The following is a 12,912-nucleotide window of genomic DNA, read 5'->3' on the forward strand; positions in this document are numbered from 1 at the left end:
GATTATGTTCTGTTAAACCATTGGTCAAGAGCAGCTTCTTTATTTATTAACCAATAAAAGAAATACATATGCAGAAGGACTTCACACACCATTTTCCCCTTTCTGTTTAAATAAAAAGGAATATTTTAACTTAACATAGTAAAATCGCATCTAACAAAACAGGTAACAAGCAAGAACTACAGTTACAATATTTATATCTGCTTTATTTTTTATCATAACTAAGGAAAACTATAATTATAACTATCTATTCTTCAACTCCATCAAAGACTCCAGAAGGATATAATATTACCTAAGTTAATAGGAAGTGCATTGTAAGCAACTTCTAAAACTCTAGAATTGACAGAGACATCTCACTGCCTGGACAGTCACCCAAAGTTCTTCTGTATTGTTGGAGCATCAATGTTCAGCCTACAGGCCCATAATATCCAGCAGAGTTTTCCATGAAGCAGGAAATTTGAAGATCTGTTCTGCCTTGTAATGGCAAAGTCCACCAGTTGCCTTTTTCTGTGTTTTTCAGAATGTCTGGCAGACTCTTTCATGAAGCAGGAACCCTGAAGGACTGTCTCACCTTCTTTAGGCAACTTTAGCTGTCACTTTTCTGTGGGTCCTGCATGTCTAGTTCATGCAGCATAATATCAAGAAGTCCAGGAAAGAGCAGTTTCTTGCCAAAATGGCAGACTCTTTCATGAAGCAGGAACATTTCACCTTTAGGCAACTTCAGCTGTCATGTCTCTGTAGGTCCTGTACGTCCAGTTCATCAAGCAGTCCAGGCAAGAGCAGTTTCTTGCCCAGTTGGTTAACAAACTCCATGAGGAAGCTGTTTGATGCCCATCCTCCTCCTCAAATAGGAGAGGATACCAGAGACCAACCACCCAGCTACACAGCGAGCCACGGAGTAAGAAGGAAAGTAAGAAATACAGAAGTAGGAAAGACAAAAGCCCAGAGGCAAAAGATAGTCAAAATAATTTAAATTAAGAAAAACTGGCAAGATACAAGCCAAGCTAAGCCCAGGCATTCACAACTAAGAGTAAGCCTCTATGTGTGATTTACTAGGAGTTGGGTAGTGGGCCTCCCCCAAAAAGACAAAAAAAAGTAAATATTGTACAGTACCCCTTCAAGAAAAACAGAGAAGGATGCTTTCTGTGTTACTTGGAGTGTCCTTTACCTTTTAAAAACAGCAGCAGACCTCCAGGCTAACTACTAAATACTGTTGGAATGTTGGGATGGAAAGCCAATGCCACAAAAGGAAATACATTCCCAGAACTAAAAATCTGCCAAGAAACCAGGGTTGGGAGCTTACAGGCTTGCAGCAGCAAACCTACTACTATTAATAGACATATTATCAAACCACCAACTAAATCTGTGTCTCACTACCCGGAGTGCAGCTCTCAGACCTCATCAGAGACATTTCTTTGGGCAGTGGATGGTGGCTGAGGCAGAAACTCAAATCAAATGAAGTCAAAAGGTGTCCACGGAGTGCTCAGGCTCAAATGGGACATCTGTATCTACGTGTTCTCGTCCCAAGGCTCAAGAACCATCTCAGAAGAGGAGATCAAATGATCGTTAGAAAGCACTGCAGTAATATTAGTGACCTATCTGAAAATAGTAATTTCTACAAAGTTAATCAAATCTAAGCATTAATAGTAAAATGTTGCATATATAATGAATAAATATTGAATGTTTCTGCATGCCAACCCCTCTATATCAAATGGATTAAATTTCGTGGTAAGTCTATAAAAGTGAATAGTCTTCATGAGTAGAGGAAACTGAGTGCCAAAAGATGTAAGACATTACAGGCCTGTCTGTGACGTTGAGCTACCTCAGCAGCACTGCAATAGAATTTTCTGTGAAACTCAACAGCTAATCCAAAAGTTAACCAGAGAGAGAACATATGAAAAGTAGTGCATAGATCTTTGAAAAGCTGAAATTAGAAGGGCTGTTAGATATCAGATCAGATATCAGAAGGGATGTAGAGCTCTCTCTCTGGGCACTGATGCAGAAGCAGACGTGGTAGACTGAGAAATGGTTAAAGAGCATGTGGGATGCAGCATCAGAGTCTGATTGCATATAGGATGCTGATTAAAATCATCATGGTGCCTCAGTGATTTCCACATCATTTCTTCATCACTTCCATTCACTTTCCCTTGCCATTAGGAATCTTGTTTCCTGCCTCACTTTTCAATTGGTTTCCCCCATATCAGTTTTCTGAATGCATCACATCCTCCACATCCCTACAGACTTACGTGTTATGAGAGTAAGGAACATCTTTTCATGGTGGTTCTGATTTAATACAGTGAGGTAATTTTTCTCAATTAACAATTCAATCAGTACAGCAACTCTCTATATCTTGGTCTTCGCAAGGAAATATTTGGCAAAGAAAACAATGTGAGAAGCTAACACTCAAAAAATTCTTTTTATTTCAAACATCATAAAAGCATGGAATTTGCATTCCAGGAATTCCAGAAGAGCTTCAGAAAATCTTTGATACGCCACACTGTAACCAGGGTGTTTGTCTTAGCTGGGGAACCCAGCTCAGAAACTCCTCAGCCAGAGTTTGTGTTGTTCACTCTGCCTCTCTGTCTTCTCGGGTCTCATCCTTTCTTTCTGCCTGTGCAGAAAGAGTCTCTCTGATTCTTTCCTTAGAAGCCAAGGCAAAGGCACAAGCCTGGCCACAGACAGACCTGTAATGTCTTACATCTTTTGGTACTCAGGCATAAATTCCAGTTGATCATTCTAAGTGTGAGCCTGAAGTTCCCCTTAAAAATTCTGTTCTACAGTGAAGATTCCATATGACAGCTGAGTAGAATTTTGTGATTGCAGTCAGCTGGGCTGTTGAAACTGTAGCACAATGCTGGGTGCTGATTACCAAGGTCACAGAGCCTGGAAACTGGTGGTTCTCACACTCTTGCCACCATGTCTTCTAGCCATGAAGAAGCAGTGCCTGGGAATGGAAATAACACATCACTTCCTTACGTTGCTTTTTGTCACAGTAGCAAATATGAAAAACTGATACCAAGAAGTGGGATTATGGCTGGTATAACTTGACCTTGTGATTTTTAGGTTCTTGAATCTAGCTTAAGTGAAGAATCTGGAAAAATTTGGAACTTGAGGCAAGAAAAGTCCTAGAATGCTGTAAATGGAGCTCAATGAGCCATTCTCATGGGGATTTGGAACACAGGCAGGCAAAGAGAAATGTGGGCATTGGAAGCCCAAATCACAAGGTTACAGAGAAACAAGGACACTTTCAGGGACAGGACTCATGTCCATGAATGTTATACTATGGCAAAGAAACTGGTTGTATGCTGCCTGTGCCCTTCAGTGAAGCTAAACTCAAAATCAACGGACTAATTTGTTTGGCAGAGTAAATTTCAAGACAAGAAAGCATTCAGGCTTTGGCATGGTTACTGTTTGTTGCTTTGATCCAGGTCTACTGTGAGACAAAGCAAGAAAAGGAACAAAAGGATATGGAAAATGTGATTCTGGCTGGTTTTGTTCTGAAACAGAATAGGTTTAAAGTTGCAAACAAAGCCCGGAGAGTTAAGAGTGTGTTGGGTCCCAGCATATTGGGTGGCCTGAAATTCCTTCTGCGGGGGGACCAGGCACCATCTTTTGGCCTTTGCAGGCACCTGCATCTGCAGGTATAAACCCACACATACACACATAATTAAAAAATAAAATATTTTTTAAAAAGTTGAAGGAATCTGAGGAAACAGACATAACCATTGAAGAGATTAACACCATCAAAGAGAAACCTTTACCTTGTAGAAATTCTGTGCTAGGACAATAGGAAAGATGCCCTGAAGACAATAGGAAAGATGCCCTGAAGACAATAGGAAAGATGCCCTGAAGACAAGATCCCACCCATTAAATGCACCATCTTCTGAAAATAGGAATTCATCTGAAAGAACTGAACTGGTGCTAATGAAAGTATTCCCTACTAGAAAACAATGCTCAGGGAATGGTTTTTCCTGGGATTAACATGTGAAAGACCACTCACCTAAAGAAAGACCAGGTTACTCCTAAAGCTGAACGTGGCAGTATCATCCACATACTGCTTCTTTTGGGGAAAAAAAAAAAGATATGAAAGTGAGGATGTTACATTGGCCTGCACCAAGGTTGCACAAAGCCAGAGGCCAAGCAATATACAGCTGGGTTGGAGTGAGGCCAGTGCATGAAGCTGTGAAGGTGAGATCTAAGCTGCAGCGAAGTGTCTAGAATGCTGGAGACACTGGTACCGTGTGACCTCTGATGTAGAAAGCTGTGTGCACTGGAACGAGCTGCCCGAGAGAAGCTCTCTGTGCCACAGGTGGAAGGGTAGGGTTACCCAAAGCCCTTTAGAACACAGCTGATTCCATCACAGGCCCCAGATGCCAAACACGGATCTTTTAAAGTTTCAGAAGAGACCCTGCACTTAAAAGTTTGAATAGTGTGGGGAATTGTTAAAGACTTTGGGGGACATTTGAAGTTGCACTAAACGCATTTTATGAGATGATCGTGAGTCTATGAGGACAAGAGATAGGTTATGGCTTGAAAGTGCTATGTTATGGTGTCAAACTGATCATGGGTGGACTTGTGGTGGCTCTTGACTATTAACTTGGCAGGTTTTTTTTTTTTTTTTTTTTTTTTTTTTTTTTTTTTTCCTAAACAGGGTTTCTTTTTTTGTCTTTGGCGCCTGTCCTGGAACTCACTGTAGACCAGGTTGGCCTCAAACTCACAGAGATTTGCTTGTCTCTGNTTTTTTTTTTTTTTTTTTTTTTTTTTTTTTTTTCCTAAACAGGGTTTCTTTTTAACTTCGGAGCCTGTCCTGGAACTAGCTCTGTAGACCAGGCTGGCCTCAAACTCACAGAGATCCACCTGTTTCTGCCTCTTGAATGCTGGGATTAAAGGCTTGTGCCACCACTGCCTGGTCAACTTGCGGGAAACTCCTGTGGAAGACTTCTTTCATGCTGCCCTAAGTTTGGTGGAATCACAGGAAAATGAGATCTTCACTTTTGAAGTACTTTAACAGGCAGCGAGTGGAATTGCTACTATAAAATTTTAAAGCACACAAAAGGCTTAATGAAGATAACGAACATTTTTCTTGGCACCCAGAGAAACTGGTTAAAAAAAAAATTCACTGAATTAGGAACTTGCGCAAAAGCTCTGAGATGGAAATCTTGGAGCAGCCTGCCACCTTCAGGATAACTAACCAATTAACTCAGAGCGCAGAGGTTTTGGCTTCTATGTATGGCATCTACCAATATGCTCCTTAGAGCAGTCACCAGAGAAATAGTTCACGATGAGCAACTGTGAGAACATTTCTCCCTAGGATGCTGCAGTCTAACTAATATAGTCATTTAAAAAATTAAATCCCTCCCTTTGCTTTCAATTGGCTAGGCACAACCAATCTAGTTCACTTAACCAAATAGGCTAAGAACTCTTAATCGTTTTTACAACTGCGGTCTGGGAGAAATACTATTAATTTGGAAACTTAGTTTCTTGTTGGTGGGCTTTAAAAACTTATGGGTCAATCACAATGTCTTTTTTATGGGTCAATTTCATTCTTTCTAAATAATCATAATTAGTATCAGAGAAATCCATTCGGAAAAGAAAAGGAAGGAAGAAAAGAATGGGGGTGGGGGACTACGAAGAGCAGGATTCGGTGCTCCTTTTTGAAGACGTCAAATTAGTCGTAAGAAAGGCGTGGTAATAAGTAAGTAGTGAAAATGCACCAGGCAAGAAACGGGAAAATAAAAGCTGTCAAATGGAAAAGCCGCTGAGAACAAAGATTCTTTATTTTCACGTCTCAAAAGCAGAGCCAGGGAAGTGCAGAACCTTGACCCTCTGCACAGACCTTTGCTTGCTCTAGCAGGAATTTTGCAACCGTGCGGTTACGTGGGCTGAAAGCCTTTGGCGCGAGCGTCCCTGACAACGCCGACGCGCACCCCTGCGGCTGGCGGCTGCACCCAGCATGCGTCCTCCCGGCCGCCAGGGGGCGCCGAGCGCGTCCTCAGTGGTTTCCCAGCGCCTGACCCTAGGCGTGCGCACGCTCCGGGCGCACAGAGGTCACTCGCGCCGGCGGCTCCCCACGTGCGCGGAGAGTCCGGGGCTGCAGGATGTAGAGATGGGGGCTCGCGTGAGCCGCGCCTTCAGGAACTTCAACCTGGAGAACCGAGCCGAGCGGGAGATCAGCAAGATGAAGCCCTCCACGGCTCCCAAGCACCCTTCCACCCGCGACCTCCTGCACGAGCAGCTGAGTCGTGAGTGCGGTCCCTCCCTCCCAGGCCTCCGGTGACATTGAGGTCGTCCCCGCGCGGGGTCGGGTGGCCGCGGCTGGGTTCCCGGCGCTCGGGCCAGTGCACGCTCCCGCCCGGGGTCTGCGCTGGGTGCACGCCTCGCCTAGCGTTTTCCCGCAGCTGTCCAGATGATTGTTTCTTCTTTTAAAATTGCCTTACGTGTTTATGGGTTTCTAGAAAAGATTATGGCCCTTTTCCCCCCCTCTTTTTCTTTTTTAGAGCATCCAGAAATCAAAGAAGAAGTTTCTAGGAAAGATAACAAGCTGTTGTCATTACTAAAAGATGTGTATGTCGACTCCAAAGATCCGGTGACGTCCTTGCCGGTAACGTATGCTTTAATTAAGCAAACTGTTCATTTGGAGGAAGTGATCAAGGAAAAGAGGGCAACCAGTGAAGAATAGTGCCAAGAGTGTGTGTGGCATGGAGGGCGTGTCAGTGGGGAGCCCTGCGATTGTGATGTAGGACTTTGGCTCATTGATATATAGGGAGTGCCGAAAGACCCGGGAATGAATTTGATTGCATGCATCTGTGTGGACGGTTTATTGCGGAAGTTGAAAGATTTGGTTACCCTACTTTGGTATAGGGTACTTTTAGTGATTAGTCAGAGTGACCAAAAAAAAAAAATGACTTTTTAGAGCTCTTTTCGTGTGTATAAGTTAAGATGTTCCTACGTTAACGACAGCGTCTGGTGGGGGCATGTTTGTATTTTTAAGGGTGTGTCTGGACAGGATATGTAATTATATGTAAGTTCATGTAATATGCTGGAATGGTAGTCACATCCTAGTGATCCTTGGTCGGCGGGCATAGCTACACAGCTACAGTGTTATTACAGGCCCTGGAGGAGTAGGGACTACTTTTAGGGAAGTGACATTTAAACCCGGGCCTGGAATTTGAATTCGTGTTGGAATCACTGAGGTGACCATTGTGATCGAGGCGCAGAGTTAGATGGGGAAGCGTCAGCTACAACTCTCAGTTATTTGCATTCTAAAATTTATTTATCACCAAATTCTTACTTAAAGATGGCAGTAGTATGGTATTTTTTTAGGCTGATGCTGAGCAGTACTTAGAAATACTGTTTCTCGTTTATACTAAGCATGAATTATTGTGATTTTATGTAAATATATTTGATAATATATTCGGTGTTGTGTGTGTAGAAGAGATCAGCTTAACCTCTTCCAATAGACGCCAGTCACCTAAATATACAATTAATTTACTAATTCCTTTCCCTACTTCTGCTGATAGACTTACTGCTGCTGTTTGGTTTTGCTTCTTACCACTAGACCCATACTATCTCAGATAATAGACCATCGTAATACATCCTGGTGACTGATAGGACCTAAAAGGCTTCTTGACTCTTCTCCAGTTATTTTCTTCTAAATGACCTTGGAATCCGAGTGTTGGCGCCTTTAGTAAGCTTTGTTTAGATTGGATTACAACTAGATTAAGGAATCACAGGTTAACTAGAAAAAGATTAACTTTTAATTAAACATTAATTCAAAGGTTAACATCTTTTAATTGTTGAGTCTTTGAGGAAGACAGGAAAGTTGTTTCTTGTCAGTAGAATTTTTAAGCCTCCTATTTTAGCGTATGGGAAAATGAATGATTTTTGTTTTGTAGCTACCCACATTACTAGTTAATATTTCTGCTAGGAATTAGTTTTTTAGCTTTTTTCTTAATATTTTATCTCTGTGGAATTTATAATCTTCTCTGCCTTTCTACTAAATGAAAAGAGGCTGTTTACTTTTATTAAAAGTTTTTTTTTTTTTTTTTTTTTGGTGTTAGGGATTACTGTGAAATACTGAAGGAAAAGGAAAATCTCTGTATGGAGTGGAAGGTGGATCTTCCTGGTTTTGGAAGATCAGAGACACTTTGAGATTTAGAAAGTGAAAGAGTGGGGGTGAGTGCCTGAGGCTCAAGTGGGGATACGAAGGCAGAATTCTGTGGGGACTGGTTACTGGTTACAGTGTACATGGTTAGGGGAAAGTAGGTTAGGGCAAACTACATGCCAAGCAACTTTAGTTTTATTAAGAGGGCTTTGGAGAGTCATTGAAGAGTTTAATGTGGAAAAAAAAAAAGTGGTGTTCAATTTGAGAGTGAACTAGGAGGGAACAGAATTATCTAGTTAGAGGAAACCTGCTAGATGTCTTTTAATAGTTCCTTCCAGTGGCACCACCATGGTCTAGGTGGTTTAGTGGAGTAGAGGAGGGAGAATGGGATCAAGAGAGACTTGGGAGCTGTTATGAACAATGTCTGTTCATACATTAGACAGTTTTAAGTGTAGACTTGGAAGCAGGCAGATTGGTAGGTTCATTGTTAGACATTCTGGAGTTGAGGTGTATACAGGTCCAAGTAGAGGTGCCCATTAGGCATTTGGGATTCGGGGCTTAAGTATCCAAAGAAAGGTCTTAGTTTGGGGCCAGAGATGTTGACATCATTACACGTGGGCTAAAATGGGAGGTAAGGAGTAGGTGAAGATCCAGAAGCTCAAGGCTACAGCATTCATGACACCCTGTCACCAAAATACAAAGTTAAAGAAGATGTAGTTGGAACTTAATGAGCAGCAGAAGGGACAAAAGCCACAAAGAAAATCGAAGTACAGATGGAAAACTGGGAAAGACTCAGCATGGAAGCTGAGGGCAGGGACCTTGGCAGTTACAGGTAGATTTGTACATTATAGTCAGCATTGTCAGGTGTGGTAAGTTCTGAAGAGTTCCTCTGAATAAAGCCACTGGGGTCGTTAGTGCAGATTTATGATTTAAGCTTTAACCAAATTACAGGACTGATTTAAAGAGGTGTTGGCTTTGGGTCTGGGGGTTTTACAAAGGTTGTTGACCAAGAAGTGGTGTAGGCAGGTGTAATTGAAGACAAAAAGAAGAAGGGAATGCCTAGAGCAGCTTAAGGTAATTAGCTCTGATAAAACTGGCCTGAACAACTTGCGAGGAAAAGGATTATTTCACCTGACATCTAGGTAATAGCTCATCAGTGATGGCAGGATGGAAAAACTTTCAAGTAAGTTGTTCCAGCCCTTTTAGGGTGCTGCTCTTCTGAAACGGGTGTCATTTTCATCTAACCAACCCCCATTCTTTTAATATACAAGCTGCGGTTTCCTTACCCGACCTGCTCAGGACCAGAAGTCTTACAGATCTGATTTTGGGATATTTGTAGTACATTATGAAGCATCTTTGTGGTAGTATCCGATTTTAATCATGCGGTTCATTTATATTTCATGTACAACTTACAAAGCCTGAAGGCAAGTTGAGGGGTTGTTCTGAGTGGACTTGTATTTTGACTGCTGGTCATCATAGCAAGTTAGATGTGGAGTTTTCTCCTTGGGCATCACGGTTCAGAAAGTTTGGATTTTAGAGCATGTGGAGCTCATACTACTCATGTAAATGGCATGTATTCATTCAGTTTAATTTTACAGAACTTTTCTTAGTTATGGCAAGCTATAGTTAGGAAAGACACTAGAGTGAGAAAATACAGTTGAGGAAGTGTGTGCATGTTTATCTGAAAAGAAACACATAGACCTAAGAATCACGGGAAATGTAAATCTTCTATCCTAAAGTTCTTTTGTTGTTGTTGTTGTTGTTGTTGTTACTAGGTAAAAGATGCCAAAGTGCGGACGCAAGAACCAAAGGAGTTCAGATTGCCGATAGGACAGCAGTTGGATAAGAATGTCATGGACATCCCCAAAGGCAAAGTTTCTGTTGTAGAAGCGTTGACACTTCTCCATAACCATAAACTTTCTCCAGAAACATGGACTGCCGAGAAAATTGCCCAAGAGTACCATTTAGAACTGAAAGATGTAAATTCCGTTCTCAAATATTTTGTTACTTTTGAAGTCAAAATCTTTCCTCCGGAAGACAGGAAAGCAATACCATCAAAATGAAGGAATCATAAAAGAGCTGCCTGTGTGTCCTCCATGCACGGTGTCCTGGTTCAGTGTATTCAATTACACAAGTTACTGTGAACCCGGTGCCTGTTTCCAGCACTCTTTGACCTCTTCAGGGTTGTTCAGAGAATGTTCTTTTTTTTTTTTTAAACTTTATGTATGTGTAATTCCTGCATATATGTCAGCATGACCAATCCCATGTATAAATTTATTGCAAGTAAGAGGTAATGTGTTATTTTAGACACATCAGCTTTTAAATTAATCATGTGGCCCAAATCATTTAATACTAAGTTTCGCTTTCCAGTTTAGGGTGGTTTGTTCTTTGTAGGAGACACGGAAAGCTGGAGCCGTCCTACCCCTGTAAGACTGGCATTTTGTTGGGGAAAGAGATTCTCAGCGGTGAGACACGGTGACTATTTCCCAAATACACTGAGTACAAAAGTAGAAAATGCATATTACCACCTTGAGAATAAACATCCATAGACTTTGTTATGTTTTGAATTGGTTTTAAGTATGAAATAACTTTTTAGAACAATTGGCGGCATCTGTAACATGTCAACAGTCTCTTTTGACAAGTAGAGGTAACTTTAAGAGCTTTCGGAGAGACAGGCAGTACCTATGACTATTAGAACAAGTAACTTCCGCCAATCCAGAAGTAAGAGAACTATGTAAGGAATAGCTTAAAAGGATCTAAATCTCATGATCAAACATACCTGTTTTCGTTCTAGGAGAAAAAGTAGCAAACAGAAGTATAAACTAATAGTCCCCAAAGGGACCTGAGAAGTTACTGATTCATTCATCTTAACGCAGGAGCATAGCACACTCCAGTAATAGAATCTCAAATGAGGTACTATGACGTGTTTTACCTGTGGGTTCTTGGCTGTATTGTTTGGCCTCTCTGTAATTGAATTTCTATAAAAGTATAATGCTGCCTTGTGTAAATTCCAGGGCAGTAGTGAAGATAAATGACAAAGGACCAAGCAAATACAAATTCTTGTAGTTAAGTAGGTGTCTAAAGAACATATGACTGAATTGTTTATGGTACAAGGAAGTCAGAATTTAGGTTTTCAAAGTCTTACTAGTGTTTTTATTTATTATGCCAAAAAGGAACACATTTCAAAAGGACAGAATGGAGTTGGAATTGGGATTGTCCGTATACTTTCAAGGGGATACAGATCTCGCTTTAGAGTCCCTGGCTGTGATGTGGAAGTGAGAGGGGCTCAGCATGGTGATGGAGTGAGGCAGGTGTGCGAAGACAGGGAATGAACGGGAAGTGTGTGAGCTTTCTTCAGATGTAGTACCAGGGAATGAACTATCCCTGGTTATTTGTGGTCCCTACGGAAGTTTAAGAGAACACACTAATTCTGATCAGTGCAAAATTACATCTGAAAACTCAATCAGCTAAACCATCCTCCTTTAGTTCAGAATGTATTACTTTGAATCGCTAGTACTACTTCAGACTCATTTTTCCCCGTGTGGTTCAGCAGATGTAAATGTGGTTTCTATTGTATGGAATCACACAATAAAAATGCTTCCATTTTACACGGTTCTGCTTTTTGTTTCCTGCAGAACACTGGAATGGCAATGTCACGGAGGTTGCATGGATTTCACATTTGGGACAATGGAGTTTAGATTTTAGTTCCATTACTAGTTGTGTCTGAGTTGTCCTCGACCCTAAAACCAGCAATTGCACATGTTTGAAGAGCGGTTTACGTGCCAGGCACTAATCTGGGTGCTTGCATGTATTAATTTGGCTAACATTTACCACAGGCATGAAGTTAGGAATGTTTTCCTGGGAAAGCTGCCGCTCAGCAAACTTCAGTCATGTTGAAGATTAAAAAGAATATTTTGTAGACTTACTTACATAGGATTGCCTTTTTGGAGGTTGTAAGAATTAGGTGAAATATGTGTAGGCTGCTTGGGCGTGAAATGCATGCTTGTATGAGAGTCTTTTGTAGAGCTTTGGGCTAATGTGTCTAAGCTCTCTATTGCGAGAGACTTGGCTAGCAGAACTGACGTTGCTGACTGTTTGGGTTCTGGATCAGGGTTGTTCTATGGCCAGTGACTGTAATGTATGCTGGAACTGGTTGCAGGCAGTATTTGCCTCTAATGGTTATTGTGAAAGGTGAGGAATGGGGAACTGAGTTTGAAGGAAGGGAACTGAATAAGAAGGAGGAGAGAACAGAATGCCCAGATTTGGGGTTAGTGAAAATCAGCTGGAAAAGCCATTCATGAAAAAGCCTGTGGTGGGTATGGTAAAACTACCATAAAGAGACAGGTTGTCCAAATTTGGGGAAGAAGAGTGGGTGCTTTGGGAAAATTCTATCATAAAGAGAGAGGGTATTCAAACAGGCTCAGCTACTGGAAGTACCAACCACTTAGTGTCAACAGGCACATAGATAAACTCAAGTATGCTCATCCAACCACAAAGACTAGATTGCAAAGCCACCTGGGTACTTGATGTAACCATCTTAGCTCTATCTCTTTTGGAGGGCGGGGAGTGGGGATGCCTTTTTAAGGTCATGTCTTATTGCATGGCCAGACTGGTCTCAAACTCAATCCACCTGGATCAGCCTCCCAAGTGCCGTCCTTAGCTCCAGCGTGTCACTGTTAGTGTCTCGTCATCATTCAGAGCTGCATGGTTGAGTTGGTCTCTAAATACTCAGAAGTGAACATTCTCCTTTCTATATTTACTCAAAGCCTTTTTTTTTCCTTTGATCTGAATCCGTGTACGCTAAATAGCTA

At 41.6% G+C, this 12,912-nt stretch overlaps 2 protein-coding genes across 2 annotated transcripts; both read left to right on the forward strand.

Moving 5' to 3' along the window:
- The first annotated feature begins 5,950 nt into the window (after positions 1-5,950).
- Positions 5,951-10,164, forward strand: LOC126503507 (NADH dehydrogenase [ubiquinone] 1 alpha subcomplex assembly factor 4-like). Its single transcript, XM_050145226.1, has 3 exons — positions 5,951-6,239; positions 6,495-6,598; positions 9,877-10,164. The coding sequence occupies exons 1-3, from the start codon at positions 5,951-5,953 to the stop codon at positions 10,162-10,164; spliced, it is 681 nt and encodes a 226-aa protein (XP_050001183.1).
- On the forward strand, positions 6,024-11,709 carry LOC126503351 (NADH dehydrogenase [ubiquinone] 1 alpha subcomplex assembly factor 4-like). The gene is made up of 3 exons (XM_050144966.1): positions 6,024-6,239; positions 6,495-6,598; positions 9,877-11,709. The coding sequence occupies exons 1-3, from the start codon at positions 6,104-6,106 to the stop codon at positions 10,162-10,164; spliced, it is 528 nt and encodes a 175-aa protein (XP_050000923.1). The 5' UTR covers positions 6,024-6,103; the 3' UTR covers positions 10,165-11,709.
- Positions 11,710-12,912: the final 1,203 nt, after the last annotated feature.

Source organism: Alexandromys fortis, unplaced genomic scaffold (assembly GCF_014885135.2).
Source record: "Alexandromys fortis isolate MF-2015 unplaced genomic scaffold, M_Fortis_MF-2015_v1.1 scaffold_2_1_26212458, whole genome shotgun sequence".
Taxonomy (NCBI): domain Eukaryota; kingdom Metazoa; phylum Chordata; class Mammalia; order Rodentia; family Cricetidae; genus Alexandromys; species Alexandromys fortis.